General features: G+C 31.9%; 1 protein-coding gene across 1 annotated transcript; it reads left to right on the top strand.

The window, feature by feature from the left end:
• The first annotated feature begins 2,441 nt into the window (after positions 1–2,441).
• LOC128990655 (coiled-coil domain-containing protein 42 homolog) lies at positions 2,442–3,698 on the top strand. Its single transcript, XM_054413151.1, has 2 exons — positions 2,442–2,613; positions 2,745–3,698. Exons 1-2 carry the CDS (start codon positions 2,547–2,549, stop codon positions 3,686–3,688), a joined length of 1,011 nt encoding a protein of 336 aa, XP_054269126.1. The 5' UTR covers positions 2,442–2,546; the 3' UTR covers positions 3,689–3,698.
• Positions 3,699–26,406: the final 22,708 nt, after the last annotated feature.

Here is a 26,406-nt window from a genome sequence, read left to right as displayed (position 1 = left end):
ATTTCCTTTCTTCGATTTAAAGGTCAATGTAGAGTTAATGGCTACAGAATAACTACATTTTATATTTTCCTGAATCAAAAACTTTACTATTAAATTATTTTGTTTTACTAGCACTTCTTCATTTTGATGGTATGTATTGTCGAACAGATAAAAACACAAATAAGCACATTGACAGTTAATTGGCGAACCAAGACAAAATAATAAACTAGCATTATATATTTTTCTTTAAATAACGTTGGACCACCAGGTGAAAAAAACAGTTATTTAATTTATTTTATAATTCTTCGTATCCATTGCGAGTCCCATGCCTCACTTTAAGTTTAAGTTTCCTAAAATGATTCACTCGCTTAGCTTAGTCAAGAGGTGTTAGGTTAATGAGACATAAGACTGCTTAAGGGTGTTACTCAACGTGTAATGAACAAAAACTTCAATTTAGAAAAACAACAAAAGTAACAAGAGTTACAACAGCAAAAGAAGACTTAGAAAAGGCAAAAATCAACAATAATAAGATAAATTAATTTACAACGTTAAATTTACAAGAAAAGAAAATCAATTGAAAATTTAAAAGAATTAGTTACTGACAAATTACATGACTTGTATGTTTGACAAAACTTTAGTTATATATTTTATTATTTTTACATACTGTTAATTGTCCCAGAAGCACACGCACCGATACACGCACTCCCAAACTCCCGATCTTCTTCCTCCGGTGGCCCGTGGTGATCTCCTCGATGTTTTCCTTCAGATCCTCCAGCTCCAAGAGTCTTGACCCCTCCATCTTCTTCATTAGCCCTTCTCATTGGCTGATTACCGATAGGGTGTGTGGCTTATAGGTTAACGGTGTTTCTTGGAAGTCAGCCCTACCGGTCATCGCCTAGCTCACATCAGCTGGGAAAGGAATTTGTAAATCGATGCTCATGCTACTGTTCAACTCTGTTCACACCAACTGGTCGACTAAGTGTAATGTGAACAGAGTGTCTGCATAGATGAGCACCGTGGGTACGGGGTTAATCCCCTTTCTTACACCATATAACATAACGTAGTTTTATGATTTTTAAGTATCTAAATAAGATTAATTTTTTGACGCTTGATTCACTTGTGTGGGGATAAAATAAGACATCAATGTTTGAGACAACCGTTGTTACATTTTCAATAAGAAGTAATCCCCGTTTGCATACCAGTGTTAGTTATAGAGCGGAGTTACAAGCGGTAAGTAGCCACTTGTATGCCAACCCTGGCTGAAACAACCCAGCAAACTTATTGCCCCACTCTAACTCTCGAACAAAACTACTTAAAACAGTCGTACTATGCTTTAGTCCGGCGAGCGATGCTTATCTGTATAGTATTGACATAGTTGTATCTTATACAAAAAGTGTTTAATGTAAAAGTATCCATAAAAGACATTTTTAAATAAATTGCGGTGTTAATATGTCCTAAGGTCATTCCATGAGATTGTTTGACATTCCAATTTGGGTTGAGCGTGCTTGACTCGTCATTTGCTGGTTTCTGCACTCTTTTCAGACCGGAAAGTCATTGTTTACAGAAAGAGATTGGTAAAATCAGCCGGAGTCAGGTTAATTTACTGATAATATTATTCTTACACGATAGGCCTACCTTAAAAAAAAATAGTATGATTCTTCAGTAGGCTCTCAATAAAGCTACGCAATGCACCCTAGAGAGGTTTGAACAAGCAATTGTACTTTCATATACCACATTGGAAATTTTTAAACACGTAGGGTAATTAATTTCAATCAGTTAATACAATTAGGTTAAAATTGTGATTTAAAAAATTTAATTAAAATAATAAATAATCGCAATACTGTTAAATTTTACTTAGGAACACAAATGTTGAATGGTCAACCGGGCGAAATATAACTAATATTTCATTTTAAGCTTTTGCTGTATTTATTTGACGATACTCTATTTCCACTCTTTACGTTGGGTAATGTAACCAAAAACAGGCGCATTTGTGGAAGGTTTAGTTTTTCTTACTTGAAACAAAAGGACTTAAAGAGGCGCAAAGAAAAGGGATTTGTCCCAACGCCAGCGCGACCAAGGATTAATGTCACTTTTATCGCTGGAAACAAAGCTTAGAAAATTCAACGAATGTCTTGTTTATTGCAGTAATTTTCCTTTTTTTATAAATATTTAAAGGTATTAAAATGTATTTGAATGAATCCGTTATAAGAATCATAGCTATGTGTGGCCGGTCTAGGCAAGTGGACTTATCCATGTAATATACGTTACTATTGACGTTTGTTTTATCTGCTAGAATAAACATGGTATCTTATGTAAGGCACTTTGCAGCCACCTAGAACGTTGACTTTAGCTGTCTTGGACATAAACAACGGTAACATCAACAATAGTCCTGTTTACAAGAGCCACATGCAATTATTTCTTCTTTGAAACATATGACTGTCAAAAATATTTACTTTGTTGTTTAGTTAATAAATGAAGTTCAAAAACATCGTAGTAGTCCGTGCAAATTTAATTTTAAACTAAATTCGTTTGTATTTTACGATCCGTCGTGCCCTGAGGTAGGAGAAATGGACGATGAAGACGAAATTGACGAAGGAATAAATGATACTGCTGTTTGGGATGAGATGAGAATACGTAAGTATAATCGTTTGTTAAAAATATCTTGGATATAAAAATACACTATTCATTACATTTATAGATTCACTTATTATGTATGTTTTATAAAATAACTATCAATGACTTAGACCTTTGGTATTGCATTACAGGAATGTCAAGGCAACTTAAGACAGAAGCAGAAGGAAGCCAACAGCATGATACGTCTGACCCATCAGCTCCAGAAATGTTGTTTCCACCGGTGCATCCTTTATTGAATCTTAGAAAGTGTGTAGAACATAATAAGCAAGCGGTAGATTATTCAATTTCAAACCAAATCAAATCTAAAAGTGATAAGATTGACATCGCCTCTAGTTGGGAAGACATCGAAAAGAAAAAAGGAGACCTACAAGAGCTTTTCGTGAACGCGGAGAAAGGCATAAAAGAAAACCAAGCTTCTAAAGCAAGATTTCATGAGATAATAAAGGAAAATGACAGATACAAAGTAGTCGTGGAAAAAGGAATTGAAGCGACTCAAGAAAATTTAAAGGAATATAGACATATTGAACAACAGTTTAAACAATATTTAGACAAATACTCCATATTTGAAAACTTTCTGGAGAGTGTGTCAGGAAATGAGGAAAACTGGAGGACGGTGAGAGACGTTCTAGATAGGTACGAGACTCTTCGCAGAACCCATGAGGAATGCGGGAGGATTCTGGAGCAGGAACTAGAGGAGGCAGCAGAGTTGAGGAAAAAAATGTTGGTGGTGCTGGAAGATAAATCTTCAGTCCTAAAATCTCTTAACAACAGACTGGTTGCACTGGAAGTTCAGAGGAAGGACGCTCGAGATAGAAGACACCACTGGGAATACACGATACAAAGGATCAAGAATGCTCTGTCAGTTAAGATGGACGAATCTTCTGCGCTCAGCCAAGGAATCAATGACCTTTACCGTTGTATGTGTCGCAAACTCAAGGTCGAGCCGAGCATTCCTCTGAATAATTTTGAAGGTCAGGTGGACTTTATTCATAAAAATATCATGTATTACAAGGAAGTGTTAACTATTGCATCAGGGCTTAGGAAAACGGAGTTAAAAACTGGAAATAAAAAATAAAAATGCTTCATCAACAAATAAAAAGTACAACTAATTTTTTCCGACCTTTCCAGTCTAATTAATGTGAAAACGAGCTTTAATTGTGTAAAAGAGTTTTAATTTGCTAAGGAGGTAAGTAAACTATGAATTAGCAAATAAAATGTATTTGACTATTATTATTAGTTAATAATCAGACATTTTGCAAATCTAACGTTGTTTCAAAACCTGGCAACTAAGCCGTTAGCTTTACCCTTGATGATTGTTTCGGTGTCAAAACGTCTTCATACTTTGGCTAAAATGGCTTAGGACAAAAATGGTCATCTGGAGTCAAGAAACAATGGATGAGCATTTTTATGATTTTTAAATTTTGGTTGCCTAAGAAAAGAGTTAACCAAGTAACATACTGGGTTCTCCAATAATTTTCGGCTTCAATAGATTTACTAAAGCGAGAATGTGTGAAAGTACGAGACTATAACTTAGCAGTAAATCATATTTAAAACCTTATGTAATATGGTAATAAGAAAACGTATGTGAAATCAGTAAGTTAGTTCATTAGGTGTTTTGAAAATGTATGTAAAACCTTTGTTAAGAGATCAAAATTACTTTCTGAAAGCATACAACGATAGATAATACCGAGCTTTTGAAGTAGTATAAGAGATTGTCCCACCTTCCTGTCTATAGAGTATTCTAGTACAATGTATGTGATAAATACTGATTCTGAGAATCTACATAACCAACATGAATAATTCTAGTTTGGTCTCCAAGCATTGTCCTTGACATTGTATTGTAGAAGAATAATTAATTCATAAGAGATTTGGCAGTATCTTTTAGCCTAAGAGTTCGATATTTAAATTGAGGGGTGTGTATCATTGTTATCAAATTAAAACATAGCATATTATAAGGAAGGGTCACAGAATATTTTGTACGTATTATATGATGCGAATCTTAGTTTTATAGTTTATACATTTATAAATATAGCATACATAAGCTATCGATGTCAATATTATATCGATAATTATATTATCACTTCGATAATTCCACCTAAAGTTAAAATTTTTAACAATCTTATTTGAATGAATTTATTTTATTCACATATTAGTTTTATGTACTGTAATTGAATTATAAAGGTTGTGTCAAAAATTAAAATAGATACAAACCTCACTGATAAATTGAGATAATTCAATAAGAAATCAATATTTAATACCATAGTATTGCAGCTACGGTTACACTTTAATACATAAAACTATTATAATTCCAAACTAAAATTCAAATATCCTCTCCTCCCTTACTGAGAATTTGTCGTTATTTTTAATATACAAGTCTATTCAAAAACAAAATTGCTATGGACTTAAAAAAAATAACGCCTGTGATCTTCAAACAATTAACCTCAGGAAAGATTGAATGAGATAAAATATCTTCTCTCTGAAACAGATGATTGCCAAAACATTCCATTCGACTTGTCACTGAAGCTGAAGACTGATTCTACAATTTCTCGTCAGTTTCACTCCCGTCATTACTTTCCCACAGGTTTGCCACAGGTTAGCCACAGGTTTGCCACGTGAGGAAAACTAGATCTGCTTACGACTGTAATATGTTTATATGTTCTTAAAGCCCATAGGCCTATATTATACCGATTTATTAAAGGATTTCTGCCTTAAGACAAGTCTTACTTTATTGTAATCTATCCAGTATGTAAATAGATAAGTAAATATAACATTTGTCTTTGCTAATTATTTATTATATTTAACTTTAACGTATGTCTGTCGCTTGTTAATTTTTAAGACTATCTTAATGAGTTCCATATATGAATTACAAAATAATTATTCGATTAAGAATAATAATCATAACTAGTGTCCCTGTTGCTCGAATTCGAGCAGTTACTAAGTATTACAGGTGTTATTTTAAAACGAATAACAGTCCTCATTTCTGATGACTTTAAAAGATTCGGCTCAAAGATTATGGAAACTCTCGAGATGTACATAACAGATCGATATAATCAAAATTTCTCGTAAATATCTTATAATTTTTGTAAAGCTGATCTTGTTTTTTTGGTGTTTTCTACAAATAGCCTTACTCATAGCCACATTAGGTTGTCCATAATAACGATTATAAATTAATAAAAACATTACTTCTATTTCTTCTCCTTGGTGGTGTTCTATGTCTTTCCTATATTTCCATACTTTGCAAATCAGCTCTTTCGATGATTACTGAGAAATGCAGCACAGTGGTAATTCAGTTTTCTTTTTAGTGCCGGTATATAAATTTATCTAGGCTCTCTCCCTTTTTTCCGTTGTAATATTTATGCCAACCCAAATTCAAATTGTAAATATTTCATTTCAACCAAGTCAGTAAATGTTTGTAGCAAACTGTTAAATTAGCAAACGTGTTGACTGTTTACAATTAACATATGTTCTTCTTATCACTTTTAATTTCTTTCAACAGCTGGAGTTTCATAACAATTTTTGTTTCCCATGTTAATCTTATGGAGAAATACAAAACTTTAAAGGGCCTCACTCTCTAATTATTTCCCGAAAAAGAAGATTTCCTGCACAACTTCAAGTTACGCTCTTTCCAATGACACCAAAAACATGTCAATCGGTGCAGTTGTTTCGGAGGAGTAATTGTCACAAAAAACCTGCTTGCGTATTAAATAAGTACTAGTGTACATGTTGCTCGAAATCGAGCAATTGCAAATAAGTAAAGGAGTTATTTAAAAACAAATAACTTGTTTAAAAACTAATAACAGTCATAATTTCCAATGCTTTTAAAAGAGTCGACTAAAAGATTATTAACTAATAGAAATACTCACAATTTACATAACAGTCCTATTCCAGTTTAAAAGATTAATTTTTAACAATCAAACTGCCCATTGACGGGAAAAGGTAAGCTTACAATTTAAGTCAACGTAAAAAGGCTGCCAGCTTTTATAAAGTACCGTACCTAAGTTATTTAGCCAATTTGTAGACAATAAGGTGTAGGCTACTTCAAACTCTACAGGACAGAGTTAGGCAAAAACTGACTGAACTCTGAAATGGTGTTATTTATCATAGGCTTACTCATATGCCAAATCCTTAAAATAAAAATTCAATAACTAATAACTTATATCATTAAACACAAACCAACATCCAAAACTATACACATTTTTAATAAAACATTGATAATTTACACATTGACTGTTTACAATTAACAAATGTTCTTCTCACTATTAATGTTTCTTTCGCAACGGCAAAAATATGTTTCATAATCATTGAAATAGATTTATAATAAATAATCTATCATAAAATTTAAGATTAAATAACCCTACCACATAGTTTTTTTTTTTATCAGCTGTCTGAAATTGTGAAATAGGATTTGACAGTTCCGGTTGTTTACACTTAAATGTCAAAGCAAATGTAAACATTGTGAATTTTCTCATGCTTCCATGGAGACCAACTATTAATATAATTTCTGACAACAGCTGGAGTTTCAAAACAATGTTCGTTTCCCATGTTAATCTTATGGAGAAATACGAAACTTTAAAGGGCTCCAGGGCCTCACTCTGTAATTATTTCCCTACAAAGAAAGTTTCCTGCACAACTTCACGTTACGCTCTTTCCAATGACACCAAAAACATCTCAATCGGTTCAGTAGCTTCGGAGGAGTAATTGTCACAAAAATCCTGCTTGCGTATTAAATAAGTAATATAGATAAGATACTAAGTGCAAGTAGATTCATAATAATCTTTCATTAATAACATTGTTAGCTTATACTAGAGGTTCTGCCTGGTGAGAATACAGAGGAAATAATGAAGTTATTTAAATAAATACCCTGTGAAAACAGTTTCACACACCTCACTTATTATAGAGACAAAGTCAATCATACTTGTTGCCTATTACAAGTATCGCTTTGGTTTAGGTATTTGCAGTCAGCTGTGCTGCTGAATCAAAACTAATTTCCAAAAATTTTTAAATAACACAACAGCCTACACACATACAACAGCTAACGCATATTAAATATTTTAAATGTACCGGTAATTAAATACAACATTTTAATATTGAGATTCGTTTTCTTAGTTGAGGGTTCATCGAAAAAAAAACTAAAAAAACTAAACTATTTTTACGGGACAAAAAAATAAAGACCATGAAGTCTACAGGAAAATACCCATACGGGTTGCTTGTTAACACCTTGCAGCACACAAGTATGCAGTTAATATGTGAGCGGCTTATGGGTGTCTAAAAGGTTCGCCTTTCATATTAGGTTTATATATAGCTTTTGTACTTTGAAATACATAAACTTCAAATCTTAGCTTCTCGATTGTACAAAACACAACAAATCACAACACAAAAGTAAATGTATCTATTTACTGTTATGGTAAGGTTTTAGTGTGGCATATGCGGCAACGCGTGACGTGACACCATTCTATGCAATACCTAATGACCCTTCCTTGTAATATGTTATGTTTCCTTTTGAGAAGCTTAACTCCCAACGGATATGCCATGTGAAAATATTCTTCAAAACATTGATACAAATTCTGTCAACAATTACAAGATATAAGGAAAAATATCTGTTATGTTTACCCTAATTCTATTACATACTTAAATAACGGATGATTACAAGTAGGTTAAATATACGTACCATTTAATTATATACGTATGGACATAGACCATGTTATTAATAGGTGGTGCTTTACTGTAAAGCCTATAAGATAGGGAGATGTTTATTTTTATAAGGTGCAATTAATAACAATTCAATTTCAATGTCAATTCATGATTAGTAACTTCCAACAAACCTTTTAAACAATGGACGAAGAGGTATTTTTATTATTATTTTTTTATTATTATATTTGTGCAATGAGTATACATGAACTTATATGAGAGCTATTTGACGTGAGCTATTGTGAAATCTTTCAATCTTTACAGAATAATGACTCAATTCCCTGTCAGTTTCAATCTCGTGTTGTTTTGTAGAATTTGATATATACACTGGTTTTCTTACATAAAAAACGAATTCTCCATGAGACACTGAAAACAGTTTAGGAAACAATTTTAACATTTTAGTAGTTAAGATAACCAACCCTTTAAATTTTTTAATACTTTCTAAACATTTAAACGAAGTCAACTTATTAAAACGTGATGTTTAACTTAAAGTCGTCTTCTCGTTCGTAATGAAGGAAATACATTTACCTACGACAGTTTTTTAAAGTAGCCATTTCAGTCCAGTTCTTAGAATTGAAAAGTTTCACTTTACAGCTGTTTACTTTCATATCCGCATAGTTTCATTTCATATCCGCATAGTTTTCTCATATCCACACAGGTAACGGACCAATGAGGTTCAAGTATTGAGAGAAAAGAATTAAAATTGTAATGCTTCGGACGTCAACTAATCAGCTGATCAGCTGATCAGTTGACCAATTTAATTGTTGATCCGACTTGTTCTTGTTGATACTCGCGTATTCTTAATTAAGTTGGTGGAAGTCCAAAAATAAATGAAATATTTGCCGAATTGTACCTGATACAATATTATTTATGGTAAGAATGCTGCTAGCAATGTAATATTTAACGAAGTTTAACAAACACGTAATTACAGGAAATCAGCTGATTATACAACAAGTCGTTGCATCACTTTCAGTGGCACTGGCAATGACAATACACGAAAACATAACCTCTCTAAAGAGTTATCAGTAGTTATTGTTAGTAATTAAATCCAGATTGATAGTAATTAAAAAACGGTCGTAGGTAAAGTAGTGTACGCAACTCGCGTTAATAGTCTTTACGACACTCGTAGAAGTTTTTAAGGCACTCGCCAAGGCTCGTGCCTTAAATTTTCTACTCGTGTCGTAAAGACTCACTTAACGCAATCGTTGCGTTAACTACTATTTTCTTTAAATGTTGGATAATAACGTAAGGAAAACATGTTTAGGATTGTTACTTGATAAATTGTGAGAATTACTTCTTCGTAATCCAACGGGAAATCTGTAGCTTACGATTGTTATTAATTTGTTGACAAACGTAATTGGGGTTGACACGAGGCTAGTGCTTAAAGTTTTGAAATTAATTCACGAATAGAAAGATGAAAAAAACACACACCTTCAGTCATATTCTCTATGAATGTCTTACAAAGGATTGTTTACCAGAAGAATACCAATGTACTTTTTGATTTTATATATGATGTGTTGTTTAAACAAATGTTTCTTTCAATTGGACAACCCTTTTAATTTTGAAATATCCTACAATAGAATCGTATGAATTAAAAATGAATTGTTTATCTAAATGCATATTATGAATGGATTTTATGTGATGTTGACAATGTTCAGCAACAGCTGAATCCAGTATTAACTTGTTTGTTGAAGGTGACAAGCCGACAGCTATATTACAACATGACGTATGTAATCCTATGCGTAAAGGACGATTTGGGCCTACAATATTGTCATGAATGTTACGTTTATAACCTTTGTGAAGTTAAGGTAAAATATGTTTATTCTATCTGAAATGCTGGCAACAAGTTAAAATAGTCAAAAGTAATTATAAAAAATTACTATGTAGTAAAAGTCTTTTTTTTATGAGCTACTGATGAAAATGGCATATTTAATGTTACACTTGCTTTTGACTAAAAAGTTGATAACTTTGACCAATTTTTGATCTTTCATCTTGTTTTATATAAGATATCAATGATTTATAATTTGAATAACTACTAAAGTTACTTCTAATTACCTGGTAAATACTGTCGCTCACAATGGAGGAATTATAATATAACCTATTTTATAGACCTGATATTATGATCAGTATAACTCCTGGTAATAAAATGAGTAAATGCTGTATATTGTGGGTTGCATTAGTGTACAGTGTACACATAGAGATAACATGTAATATTTTAATAACTGTTCATAATACACTCTTGAACAAAATAAGTTTAAACTTTTCCATGTACCCAATATAACTGTAATTTTACGATGTCTTTAAGTATTTTATTTTTGTATGATTTACAATACTGTACGAGAGCAAATTCAAATTATAATAGAAATCGTTACATTTATTCTATTGAAATTATGTCCATTAATTTATATGCTCAATCGGAACCAATCAAAATAAAGGATTTAAGATTTTCCAAAGATATTGCAGTTTGATTCTTCCCCAAGCAATTTACTATCCGTAGTATCTGCATTGTCCATTACGTCGTCAACTGCTCAAGTTATACTGCACTTGTGCATGACTTTTATGACACATCAAAGAAGTGGGACGAGTTGCATGGCAGTTTAATATATTTATCAACATCTCTACTACACTAAAGGTTTTTATCTTATATCGTTTATTTGAAACAAGACGGGTTCGATTTTATTTCTAATCTGAAGTCGATTGAAGCCTATGATGAAAAACATTTTCCGGGTAGCATTTATCGATAGAAATCAAAATTTGTGTTTTTAAACTTGAAATTATAATATTTTAGTCTTAACTGTTTCCAGTTTTTTAACATTATTTCTTTACAACTTCCCTTCCCGTCTTGCATAGGCAGATGCTGCACTTCAGTATAGCTTTTTATCTTACAGTTGGTGTAAGGAAATATAACTGGTTTACTTCATTCAATAATCACAAAGTATTGGTATTAAAAGATGAATGAGGTTTGTACAATCTACAACATCAAAGTGTGTTTGTGTTATACAGTGTTACATAATTTACAAAAAAAACTGTATTGTACATGATTATATTGTAACAAAACAATTACTAAAATATACGCTCAAATCATCTTATCTTTTGCCATTTTGATAATTGAAATAGTAACAGGTTAGCAATTAAATAATATTCTTGTACTACAACTTTAAAAGATACTTATATAACCGGTTCTTGTCTGAAGTAACTTCCTTTTCGATTGAATATTTTGTTGAGTTAATTAAATACTAGTGTACATTTTGCTCGAATTCGAGCAATTGCAAAGTATTACAGGAGTTATTTCAAAACGAATAACAGTCATATTTACAATGAATGTAAAAGAGTCAACTCAAAGATTACCGGTGTGTAACTCAGACCATGTTTATCTTCGTTATTAATAAACCTAAAGCATTCCGGCCGGTTTTCTCCTTCTCAAAATGCCTCGCTGTACATGCAACACAGGTCATTGATAGAGGGCCAATTTTGAACGAAAAGTTGTTTTGGGGTAGTGTTAGGGCGCATTTGTAACCAATAGTTGAGCCTATTACGTGTCACTGTTTTGTAGCTGCGGTCGTTATCACGATTAAGCCTCCTGTCTATGTTTCATTGTCGTAGCGTCGGAGGCATAGAAAAAACAACAAATAAACAAATTATATATACACAAAGCAGCGATAAATTCACAAATTTAAGTTACAATCATATTAACACGATCTGTCATAGCGACACAAAACAGCGATAAATACACAAATTTAAGATACAACCATACTAACACGATCCGTTTTCGTTTTGGGGGTTATGTTTACACAAACTCAAATAGTAAATAAAGGTACTCAATGCGTTTCATTGAATTGAAAAATAAATAACAGCAATTAAATTATACAGCTGATCAAAATGTAAACAATTATGTTCTTCATAAGGATAGCATGGGAACTTTCAAAGCCACTGGGGCAGAACCCAAGGGACTTTGTCAAAAATGTAAGGCCAGTTTGCAAATCTACGCGACACGCTCTTTCCAATGAGACGTCAATGGATAAAATCGGTTAAGAAATGGCGGAGGAGTTCAACCGACAAAGTTTCATGTAGCGTATTAATTATATAGATGTTTAATCGTTTATTTCACGTTAAAATATATTAAAATCACGCTTCTTTCTTACCACCAGTTTAAATAGTTTTCGTGTTTAGAAGAGCGAAAATAGAAAAAAAAATTAGATCAGTATTTTTAAAAAGTATTTCCCAATATCTTTTTTATAGACAAAGAAGTTCTAAACATAATGAAGGAGTATGGTATATCAAGAGGTACGGCGAGAATGTAATATCCCCTTCATATGCTAACTTTATGGCGTTCATGAAAAGAGGAAGGACTTCATGTTTCTATAACTCGGTTCTTGACATACAAATCGTCGTCTTACCCACAGTAATATGATGATACCTCTACATTCATATTTACAAAAGAACCCAAAATCGAAACTGTAATTGGTTGCTTCTCATTGTTTTATAAGTTTTAATAATAAATGAGTTATCGTTTTGCAAACAAATATTAGACCTATGATTTGGAAGTAATATAAGAGAAATATCGTTGCCAAATAGAAATTGTTACGTACACTCTTCTGTCCTTAAGGCTGCGTTTGCCTTGATGTTTTCGTTTATGAAATTAAATGTACTTGGACACAATGCTATTTTAAGTATTATATATCTAGTGCTGTGCATATCATCATATGGAGTGAAAGTGGCACTTTGTGGTACGCAATCGTGTTTCGCAATTCGTGTTTGGAAATACGATTAAGTACCAAAACGCCCCTTTGATGAACAAGTATTTCTATCATACTTTGAAAATAAACTTCTAAAATTTACGAACTAGACCACACAATTTGAGATCAATACAAAGTCGTTTTCAACGTTTACATTTCTGTTGTTTACAGACCTATTTTTAAATATAACATTTATAATGTGCCATAAACAAATTTTGAAAATTGGATTGGTTTTAGAATCAAACCAGTAATCTTTGGATTTTAGGTAAATACTATGACCATTTTACTCAATAAGTGTTAATAACATCCGATTATATTAGCAAATGTTCATATGACACATTAGCTAAACTCTATATAATGGAAGTGTAATTTCTAATATATTGGATGTAATACAAAAGCAAAACCCAAGTTCATAAAGAGAAAGTGCTTAGATCGTTCGATGGAGCCACTTAGAATAATTAAGAGCAGTTCCCATTCTTGCCGTCGAGAAGCAAGCACCTCTCAAGTTAGCTACCTATGTATTCCACTTTTACTTGAGCAAAAACTAAATCAAATTGAAAAAAAAAACATCTCTACTTTATGGTTCAAATATCAAATGAACAATAAAGCACGGCATCGTATGAAAACCAAAACTTCAGAAATGTTTATTTAGTATTGATACAGAAGCTTAAATACAAAATTTCCTCATGATCGCATGGAAATAGTTTGTGAATTAATTTAATCATACAGTACGTTTACTGTCTTTCATCCAAATTGTAATTAAAAAGTCATATTTTGATGGTGTAAGAGCGAGTTGTGAGTTCGAATTATTATAATTTAATCTCAAACTTTATTTGAGACAAAAGTTACTCTGGTTGTTTAAACAATTTTTACTTACTCGAAAGAAATATATGAACAATTATTATAAATTTATAACATTCGACTATATCAGAACAGACATTGCCACAATAATACTGCAACTCTGACGTTAAACGAATTTAACATCTTAGAGCATCTAGTATGAAACGTTTTCAAGTGTTACAAATTCCAAACAACTGTTAAGTGTTGGCGGTCTTTATTCGTGGATTGTTTAAAACAAAGAATAAGAGGATTTCCAAAAGAAGCTTTACTGTTTCAAAGAAACCCAACTTTTTATCTCTTTCTTGGTACACAGCAAATCAGTTTATTGACCCTGGATTGAATTGAAGCAGTGGCGTATTACTGTGTTTAACTATTACACATGTGTTAAGTGAATAAGTGAATACTGCTGCAAAGTTCTAGATTTTGTCTTAGTGATAGAGCAACAAAGGTTGGGCAGCAATAAAATAATCCTTTACCATGTTTTTTATTAGTTACTGAACCGCGTTAATGTTAAAAGGTTTAGGTACATTATTTCTGGAAGATTGTTCCAATCCGTATAAGGGAAATACTTTTATCACATTTTTCACCCGTTATTTATAGGATAGGAAGTAGATTATTAATTTATTAAAATTATCCTTTAGTATATAACAATCTTAGATATTTTACAAACGTTGAATTTTAGAAATCAACACAAGACAGCGTTTAGCAATTGTTATTAATTTTTAGTTTTGGATTTTTTTATTTTGATGTAAAAGAACACAAAATATAGTAGTTTCAAAAATAGTTTATGTACGTAAACATATAATTAAAATAGGTTGAATCACAAAAGTTTGTGTAGTGCCAAAGATTAAACCTACGCTTAAAAGACTCTCCATCCTTGTGGATCAGCTGATCTTTTGTGTCAGTTCAGTCCATTTCAGCTAAGAGCGTGTTTTCCTTTACAATATTTTTATTTTTATTTAAAAAAATATATCTAGTATATTAGTTGAACCAAATAAAACTATTTAATTATAAACAATATCTAAGTTAATAGAAATTAAAAAGAAAAGCCCGAATCAAGAAATTTGGTCTAATATAAGATCAACAAAATGTCGTTGACACTAGCACTCGGTGTGACCAACATGAACTAGACATAAAACACAAGCTTCATATTTTGCATAGGGGTAAGAAATCTAGTTAGTTTATGGTAGCACTAAGTATGAGAAAATCAATGAGCTTTTCGTTTGCACTGTAATGTGTTACTACGGATGGCTTATAAACATGTTACGTTTAAAAACATATGTTACATTCTTTAGTTTACATTTTCGATGTTATTTCGCAACCAACATGACACCCTATCAGCCCATGTTAAACTTTCAAGAGTTACTAATCATATATTGTAGTGAATTTGGATATTTGTTGATCTAAAATGCGATGTTCACTGATGAAAATTATAGATATATGGACCTACATTTTACTCACTATCTAAGAAATTAGTTTTTTGGATCATTGTGACAGTGTAAATTGAGGTTGTAAAGTGCTGAAGGATAGTATTAGAAAATGAACAATAAAGTCTGTTTGTGCAAAGAGGCCAAATCAATGTGGTAGAAGTACGCCACAGGTTGAGGCAATCGTCCATGTATGGACACATTGCTGCTACTTGAAACACACAAACACTCCTGCTAACTTATTGCCTCTCTTTCCTCCTGAACAAAACTACTTCAAACATCATTCTTCTCCCCTCTCCCTCCACGCATGAGTAGTTCGGAAAAACTATTCAAGCATGAATGAAGTATTTACTTATCTCGTTCATGGGTGGATAATTTAAAAGTTAGAAAAGGTATTGGTTTGTTCCCACAACACGAGATTCTTCAAAATGTGTGTTGATTTCATTTAGCCTGAAGTTAAAATCTATATTATTTATTCTCATACAATTATTTATTGATTCTTGAAAACTCATTTTTGAATAAGAGAACCTATGTGTGAACTAATTATTATTTCAATTTATTAACAAAACTTTTAAGTTGGAATATACAGTATGATTATTTTATATAAACATAATTTCATTGGCACTTGTGCTATTGATAAAATTTAAAAATTATTTCTTCAAAATGTTAATTTTATTAGGCCTACCTCGGATTAACTTTTCCACCAACTGGCGTTATATGAGATAACTTTAACAAAGCTATTATTAGTTGTGTGCAGACTAGCATTATTGTATCCCGTATTTATTAAAAACGAGTAATGTCCAGTGGTCGAAACTCGACCAAAAATATGTAATGTACTCACTTATGTTAATGTTTCACCCCACACTGTAAATAAAACATGTGATTGGAGTTTCTTCAATTTGTTTTGATTTTATGTTTATATTTCGTTGTTATTTCGTCACCAGCATGGCAACGCATAAGATCCATGTAAATTTTTTCAAATTTTTAAACTCATTTTTTGCGCTTATCTTTGAGCCTATTTAAATTTATAAAGGGATTCTGCACACCTACAGGAAAATAGCTTTCTAACGGTATGCGTAGATTTTCCCTACGATGCACACGAGCTGAGAAAAAAGGTTTTATAGAAACATGCTTGCCTATTAATATATAGATAGATATTATACTAAATTTGTTAGGTTATTAAATTATGTTAAATTATTTTTGAACTCTTTCGTAGCTGTTTTATTGTAAACGTCGTAGTTCTTTAACTACAGCCACGCACTCAAAATATTTTGAATGCGAGGTTTTATGGAATTAGGTCAGCTTAATCTGATTAGTTAATGCATATTGAGTGATTCTAATTCTCTCAAAAGGTGCGTTTCATGAACAAGGATCAGTGGTAAGTTCGTCAATGATTACAATGCATTATGGTTCACACAAAAGCTGCACGTTTCTAGTGTACTTCCACTCTATATGCCGGTAATATGGCCCCTTACGAAGAGTTAGACTTTGGGAATAATACTTTACAAGGCTGCTAAATGTGTATAAATCCAGTAATAACTCTATCTCTATTAGCATATAAAAGGGTGTTGATACGCGACAATTTTATTCTCACATTGAAATCAATTACATTGGTATTTTTATCAACTATTAGACATTGTTATATTGTTATATACATTGTAATATATACGTATTGTTATATACATTATATACTTTGTTATATTGGATAAAGAACATGACTAAAATTTTAGTTTTGCCTATTCAAACCAGTTTATTAATATTATGCATTTATGTAAAATAACACATATAGTTGTATTTAATTATATTATTTAAATTTCTATATGTAGGTTATATTTTAAAAATTTGTAAACTTACAACAGTTATTAAATTAACAAAATACTTAGTTTTATGGCGTATAATAATTTACACATAAAACTGTTGGGTGCAGTTAGTATGTATCTGGTGTCCATCACTAAGGGAGTATGACCCCATTTTTTTTCAATAATTTTTTTGAAAAAATAAAAAAAATATGAGGAAATTCAGGCGAAAATATTCCAGGAAGACACATAGCTTGACTTAGTGAATATTACATCATCGTAAGGTTCATTTTAGTAACAATAGGATGTTGAACCGTCATTGGTTTTTGTACTTACTTGCTTGGGTAGCCGATTAGTGCTCGCATTCATACCAAGTTTGGTTTGATTCCGAGTAAGATCTAATTAAGAACAATCTACCATTTACTATTGAACTAAAAAATAATTAGGCTTGTCTTACATAAGGTTAACATTAGAAGCAAGGATAAGGTTTTAATAGTTCACTTACAAAATACAAAAATCCAGTGAAATGAATAACATAGACAGTGAACACAGAATACTGGAAACTCAGTATCTTTGAATTGGAGTATTATTTACAGGGTGATAAATTTAACCTAAGACCTTCTTATCCCGACCTTATTCGGCCATTAGTGGAAAGCTTGAGGTGAAGTAACTAAGTAAATTATTCTCTTTCTACGTTATTTAGGCTTATTATATCATTTAGGTTTGTTATACTGTATTAATATTTTTAACAATTGTTGTTTTTGATCATTTTAGTCTTATAATTTGCCCAAAATGTGCATACCTGTGTGTATTCCGGGCTAGAATAGTACCTAACAGGTATTTTGAGATCCTTTTCAATATGTCACCGACTATCTCTGAAGTTCCACCACTTTAGGCCTGGATCTCAAAATGTATTAGGCTATCTCATATATTTCTCTCTTAACTTCCCCTGAAAATCTACGGGGTTTTCAGGGGTACCATTAGGGTTAGTTTGGCACCAATAGGGTTATTTTTTAGGCTGTGCCCTATTTGATTTCAAAATTCCAAGACTTTTCTAATGGCGAGTCGTCAACAAGAAGGGATGGTTACCGAGGATTAAATATCAGGTGTTATGTAATAATATGTGCTGTTAAATCTTAGACTCTTAGATTATTGAAAAAAAAAACCACAATACATGGAAAGTAAGACCATATTGTAGCAGCGAGCTCACGCAATTGAATACGCATTCAGTATAACAAAATGCATGCAGTTAAACGTTATGTGGGTATAGTGCTGTCATCTAATTCTAAATAATTTTTATAAATACCCGATTTTCAAAACAAAAAATTTGCTTCAAATTATTGGAATTTTACAATTGTATTTCTGACCTTTTAAACTTGCTAAAAAAAGAATTTTAGTTAAAAAAATACTGTTCGTAACATATGTAGCATACAGTTATAACCCTGATGTAAAATTGAAGAACTTTAAATGTAAAAAGTAACATTTCTGTTTACGATTTTCTTGTTCACATCATAAATTCACTCAGTCTCGTCTGTCAACAGTTCTGATTGCCTCGGAGAATCCTGCTTAACCCAAACCTACGACCGCCTTCGCATTTCAATTTAATGTATTTGCCCGAGTCTTTCATCATGTGTGGGATTTATTAAAACTACAAAAGCTTACGTTCAACTTTTAACTATTTATATTTTTAATATTTACAGCTATGCTTGATTATATATCTAAACACATTTACGTAAGATCCTAGCTGTTTAAAACAACTTGTAATACGTAAAAAAGTATTATAAAACCTTTATAAACCTTAAAATTGTTCTCCTAAAATGCAACTGTTTTAATATATTTAAAATGTTTGTTATTTGAACAAGATTTCTATAGCAAAATTATTATGGTTAGAGAATGTGTTAAATATACTAACACATATTTAGGAAAAATGTAATCTTCACTGTGAGGCACTAGTTAAGTTTTTAGTAATAAAATTCCTAAATGCATTAAACTTTACAACAATCCCGATAGTATTCAAATAATACCTCGAATGTAAACAAGGTAACCCAGGTTCAGTTTATCCATTTTACAGCACTTTTTTTTAATGCATGTAATTTATTAATTACTTAGTTTGCTTTGCTGTCAACAAACTGTAAAGTTAATATTGTTAGTTAATTAATAATACTGTAGAATTAAATACATAAAAGGTAAAAGTTAAGATTTTCAATGTAGACTTGAGTGAAAAAACTTGTAATTAGTCATTACTATCAATTATTTGTAAAACTATCTGTTAAAATATAAAGAGTTATATCTAGTTATAAAGAGTATCTCTGTATAAAGAGTTATTGATAAAGATAAGATAATTTTACAGTCTTTGAAAATTCTTAGCATAGAGTAACTCTACTATAAGACTTGTGTTTCTGTTGTTTTGTTCTGCTTCTATCTAAGTAAGAATTTTAGAATATATGTACATACTAACTATACTAAATGGGTACTAAACGTTAAAAAGAATTTGCGTAAAAACGTGATAATAAAATTATGACTGCGAATTAAAAAAGTAAACGAGTGCAGCTACTGATATAAGGCAACATTATTTCAAAACATGTGATATCATGCGGCGTATTATCCTCTTCTTAGCCTAAACCTCACGAACAAAGTTATCTCTCGGCAGGTAATTGTATTTGAGGATAGTCTCTTACCTGTATTGAGCTAATATGCTGCCTTGAAATTCTAAATTTTAAATGGGGCTTATAGCATTAAGACAAATTCACCACACTACGATGTTTTTGGCCGTTGTACGAACGTTTATTGGAGGCCGAAAGCTACGCATTGCTGTCCAAGTGTCCATGCCAGCTGTCATCGTCAAACTATTGGGGACCGAACTGGTTTTTACATCCCTAGGGCCGAAAACCAGCTGTATGCTTATTTACTTTCAACGTTAATGTATGTTAAATACAGAAGCAGTATCTATTTGCTTTGCAGTAGACTTGTTTTATTGTCACCACTGCCTAGGAAAAAGATTATTTTTTATGATTCCTAAAAATACTTTAGATAACCTTAAAGTTGTAGTATTGACTGTTAGTGTGCATTATTATTGTAGTGAATAGTGGAAATAAGGTATAGTTTGGTGAAAAATAGCGTTCGTACCTAGGGCAGAAATGGTTTTATAGCCCTCGATCAAATCTTTACGAAAGGTATACAATTTAATCTATTTAAATGTTTTTAAAAATAGCTTTTTGTACTTCAAGTGGCATTGTTTAATAATTGTGTATGAACAAAATAAATTGTTAATCTACCACTTAATTATCTCGTCACATTATTCAGACAAGGAATTTTTGGACTTAGTTTAATGCATGAATGAAGAATTGGGTGAGATAAACTGTGTAGCTATGTGAATAAAATCTGCTGTTTTTGACTTTCAATCAGCAACATTTTTTATAAGTCAACTCTATATGAATTTAGCTTCACAACCATTGCGTATTAGTACTGATTAGCCTGCGATGAAGCCTGCAATAAAACAATGAGTCTAAGTCTTCATCGATACAGTTTAAGCATTGATAGGCGAGTTGATGTCTCAGTCAGTAACGGATTTCGCGCCTAAGGGAGGGTTTGTATACCCTTGAGATTTCTCTGTACCTGCCACTACATTGTATCAGTACAGTTCACCCTTGTACTGTACAGGCTGAGGATAATGAATGTAAAAGTTATGGATTATAAGGGTAAAGACTTTATAAAAACATTTAGTTATCATACAATTTTCATTGCCAACCGAAATTTGCAAGTTAAAACTCACTTAACTATTGGCTTTATGTCCAAGTATTCGCTTTCGGTCAGGTATTGTTTAATCGAAATCAATCATATTGTGATTGTAAAGGTTAAAAATAAAAAGGGGATTAGGTTGACTTGATCACAAATCTCGTTTAGAATTGTCAAACGCACTCTGTGGTTAACCATAGACTGATCACTCTGGCAAACCTCGGCATTGCGAGTCACTGCATTTCAAAATATAGCTTCAAACTTATGTATTGTTGGGGTAAACAATCACAACTAACTTGTTATTAAATTTCATATTTAACTTCAAAGTTAGGGTCTTTTTCTTTAAAAAAGGTGGAATTTTTCAAGTTAATTGTGCGTCTGTTTTTTAACCTTGGGCCACATTTGTTGATTAAATCACTAGCTTCAATGATTGAATTGACATGAATCACTTATAAGGGGAAATGAATTTTTTCTTATTCAGTTGCGTGAAATCTTAATATTATGTATTGTAAATATTAGCGACCAAAAAAAAAAACAAACTACCAATTCTTACAAAAACAAAATAACGTATTACGGCACTTCTTACAAAATCATACTATAGTTCGGCCGCTTAGAAAACGACCTGCGCACTAATGCTAAACCAATGCTGGAGGAGGTCGTTTTCTAAGCGGCCGAACTATATCGTTATTGCTTATTACTAGGTCAATGAACTGGTTATTGATTAAGTTGCATGTGAAAAAAACAAACATGCCTTTTATATGTCGTTCGCTATGAAGCTATCGTAATTAGTATCCAACATTATTGAAAAGGAACTGTAACAAAGAGTTGTGTTAAAATTGTAAAAACATCATTTATAAAAGTAAAGATTCTTTTTAAATGTGCGAAGAGAAAAGGAAGAAACACGATATTTCAAGAGCGAGTTTTGACGTATCCCGCTTCTCTTTATGGATATCATACTTCTGTATATGACAGCCGATATATGTTATGTCAAGGTATTGTTCTGTTTTCATTTTTTGTTTGGAAATTCATCAGTTTACTTAAAGAAATGTATCATTTGTCTTTAAAATGTTCTCTTTCCGTAATTCAAGAATAGTAAACCTGGCATAAAGTTTTTGCTATTTCTAATTATTGTTTTGCTGGTTAAATTTACGTAATATTAAATGCTATGTACCTACTAAAATATATAAATGTGATTCGATAAAGCATTCTCAATTAGTTAAACCTTAGTTTATTTTACATTTAGTATTGATACATACTAACTTATATGTACTTGTACTGCATATGTACTTGCACTGTATATGTACTTGTACTGTATGTGTACTTGTACTGTATATGTACTTGTTAATTACATACAGTAGGTCTAATAATGTCCAATTATATTTATTTCACAAAACGTTTTCATTTAGATAAACTATCGTCATACTCATAATTTAAACAACAAAACCAAAGTCAACATCTTTCTACAATGTTACACCAATACTGATTTGTTTCTTTACCTTATTTTGAAATTCCAAAATGTTTAAACAATACTTTGCATATTAGACTATGCGAGAAAACTTTGGATAACAAAGTGTTTTGTAGAGACACTACAGACTGTCTATAAAATTAGCACACCAAGTTTGGAGAGTGTTGAAGTCGTTATGCGAATAAAGTTGGTCAACTGAGCCAAAAACTACTTTGTCGATTTATAAAACTGAGGCTCCAGAGAGTCGACTGCTTAGTCCTTATTTGATTAGAGATATACCAGTTTTTTCTTACATTTATTCCATTTTTAAACACTCCATGATATTTACTATGTTTGCAATTAATTGATTGATTTTGTAACTTTATCAGGAATATTATTTAGGATGAATAAAAGTATACGATATAACTGTATTATTTTAATAGTAGTTTTACTTGTTTACATTATTACCTTTTTACCTTGCATTTGCATGAGGATCGCCACATGGGCCACAAAGGCCTCTGTGTGGAAGGTAAGCAGCAAGGCAATGGATGAGCCGATACAGTATGTACCAAGGGGGACTGTACTCAACATTTAAACCCATGACATCCTGTTATGCTCGCAGTCCGTTGCGTTACCGACTGAGTCATCGACGCGCCAATTTTGGTCCTAAGTCTCCACGTTTTGTTATTTAGCAGTAGACTCTCAAAGGATCATTAAAGAATACTTGCTATCAAGATTATGTTCTTATCTAGATTTACAATCAAATAAAATCGTTTAAGCCACACTACACTGTTTTGACGAACTTCCCACTCAAGGATTTAGTCCAGAAAACAGCTGTTTGCCGTCAGCTTAATCAAATTGGGGTTCATTAGCCACTCATCTCCATTAATACTTTGCTTAAAATACCTACTTTTTATGGTCGCCATTTAATCGAAAAGTATTAAAGTATTAAAAAAGTATTACGTACTACTGTACTGTAATGAGTTTTACCGGACACCAACCAGCTGATTATATACTGTATTTGGCAATGAGTGAGAGTGGTTAGTTTATAAACAAAAGCATAACCTCTCTTATAGGTTATGACTAGTGATTGTTAGTCCTTTAGTCGATGGTAATATATAAGGATTTGTACGGATTGAGTAGTATAGTGTAAAATATCGTACGTCACTCGTCTAAAATGTGTTTACCGGACTCGTATGGACTTCGTTTCGCACGGGAACCACACTCGTCCGGTAAACACTTATTTTCAGGACTAGTAACGTAATATACTATTACACGAGACTGTTTAAGTAGTAATGTGTTAGTAATGGAGTGATGTAGTACGTTATTAGTATTTTACTTCAAGATATTATATTAGTTTGCAGACAATGCACGACTAAAAATTAATCAGTTCAACACTTTTATAAGTTTTTTATACCGTATTCCATTATTTTACATAAGTTTTGCCTGTAAAAGAAAAAGCCTCAGTATCCTAGATAAGGATTGCAAAACCCTGGAAGAAGGATAAGTTATACAGATCCATGTATGAATACAGACTTTTGATGCTGCATTGTCTGGGTATTGGGCCTATGTAAATTTGCCAATACGTTCCTATATTGCCATTCAAATTGTTGCACATTATTGTGCTGTATACAATTATTAGTGTTACCTTTTGTATTGGTCAACAATATTGATCTTAAATATACAAACTTGAAATTATTATACGTAAATTAATAGAAGCAAATTTTTTTCACAAGGGCATAAAGTCGCTTTTTAGACGCTTGCTCTTATTGGAAGCTACATCGAATACTTTAACCATACAACTAAATTACTGAATACATTAGAGACACTAAATATACAGTGTAACACCCCACTATAACCGAAGACACCTTGTTATTAGGTAATGTTAGTCGCATTCCCATTAGCTGAGCGGATGATTATGTATCCAGTAACAGCCATATAAAACATAATATTCAATATGAATATTACAATGTGCTCTATGATACCAACCTAGACTCCCTTTAAATCATGACATCCATTGTCAGCCTGTATAAACATGCTCTCATTGACGTCAGAGTTATTATTTTTTTAAATTTATATATTATTAATTTCTTTAGGTTTTGTTCTTGTACGTCTGTTATCGTATATTTGCGAGTATTTCAACTCGAAATGTCAATTTTTAATCTAAATAAAATCCAAAAAAGAAAGAACTGTATCCTAATTTTTTACAACAACGTAAAAAAGAAACAGATCAGGTACCCTTTCTGCTTTATCCATGAGTATGTTCCAAATTGATTACAAATAATTGCTTAGGAAGAATGTGTAAAAGTGTGGAAGAATTACTAATCATAATTACGAAGATAATTTCCAACAGATAATCCTCGTCCAAAACTGTTTTTGAGGTTATTATTAGTTTTCATTTACGAAAGTTAAACACGTTTAAGGGGGTTTCTAACATTTTTTTGACAATCACGAGAAATTAATTTTCGGAAAAATTTAAAATCGAAACGTATGATGGTCATAGTAATAATAATAGGCCCATTTGTAATTTTTTATAAGTATTATTTCAACAATATTTTTCAACATATATTTTTCAACTCCACGTTAATGTAACGAAGCGTTGTTGATAGGGTATGAAATTATTCTCTAATTCCTTGAAAAAATCCATATTTCTAAAGCGGCCTACATATTTATTTCTTAGCACGTAAAAAGCGAAAACTGTGTCCGGTACTGTTAAAAAATAATTTAAATTTTTAGCAAAAATGTAAAAACCTGCTCATACACCAGGCCTACTGCTCATATTCTCATTGTATTTTTTACCACCCATTGAGATCCAATTATGCCAGATTCACAGAGCAATAAAGCTTTTTGCTGCCCTTATAGGCATCCAGCTGGCTTGATTGCTTTTTACCACATTGCCAGAGTCATATAGGATAAAACTAATTGATATTTGGCTCTTTAACCTCGTGTCATGCAAAGGCTGTAATGGTATCTATATATATAAAAGGCAAAGCCCTCACTGACTGACTCACTCACTCACTCACTCACTCATCACTAATTCTCTTACTTCCCATTTACCTAGGAGGCTGAAATTTGGTACACTGATTCTTTAGGAATTAAATAGGAAAACTAAGTTGTTTTTATCCTGATCGGACTCTCGGGCTCTGCCCCAGTGGCTCTGGAGTTTCCCATGTTAACCTTATGAGTACTCATATTTAAATGGAATTAATGAATCTTAACAGCTGTTTCAATTAAACAAGTTGGATCTGTTCTATGATGGTCAATAGCATTAAAGTTACAAGGATTACAAACAGGATGCAGTACTATTATTTTTTTAATTTATGACAACAGCTAATTTGTAACCAAAATGTGAGTGAGCGTAGCGAACGAACTTCAACCTGGAGGCGAGTTAGTGTAGCGAACGAGCTAACCTGAAGGCAAGTGAGCGCAGCGAACGTTCTCCAACCTAAAGATGAGTGAGCGTAGCGAACGTTCTCCAACCTAAAGATGAGTGAGCGTAGCGAACGAACTTCAACCAGGACGTGATTGAGCCATGCGAACAAGCTCACCTGTGAAGTTAAACGGGGCAATGCCTGTGGGTACAGCTAGTCCGATTTAAAGTTAAAAATCCATTCTAAATATTAATTTGCGCCAGCTTATGTTACCTCATAAATAAATAAAGAGAAAAAAGAATGATGAAAATATAGGTTTCACATAAATAATTACTATTTATGATTTCAAGCATGATACCACCAAATCCACACAAAGAGAAAAATATGGTACAAAGATGAGAATGTTTTGAAGCTTGAAATATAACTCTGGGAGACATGTAAACTAAAATGAAAAGGGCTAGTAAGGTTTTGAATACATTTACGAACTATGTAACTAGGCTTTTATAATTGCCATTTGTTAGTTTAGATATATTTTTATTGAATATATAAATCCTCTCATAATATGATTTATGAAAATGTAACTACAACGAAAAATTCATATTTAAAAAAAAGAATATAAACTATATTGTAATCATGAATTGTAACAATTGACACAATGCAGGTTTAAGTAGAACAAAACTAAGTGACTGAAGGGCTTTCAAAGAACATAATGTATATTATAGGATTGCAAGATCTATGAAGAAGGAGAGTACTTGC

The sequence above is a fragment of the Macrosteles quadrilineatus genome, unplaced genomic scaffold, assembly GCF_028750875.1.
Source record: "Macrosteles quadrilineatus isolate MER2022 unplaced genomic scaffold, UCM_ALF_1.0 Scaffold_3__2_contigs__length_128488019, whole genome shotgun sequence".
In the NCBI taxonomy this organism is placed as follows: domain Eukaryota; kingdom Metazoa; phylum Arthropoda; class Insecta; order Hemiptera; family Cicadellidae; genus Macrosteles; species Macrosteles quadrilineatus.
This window is presented reverse-complemented; position numbering and strand designations above follow the sequence as displayed.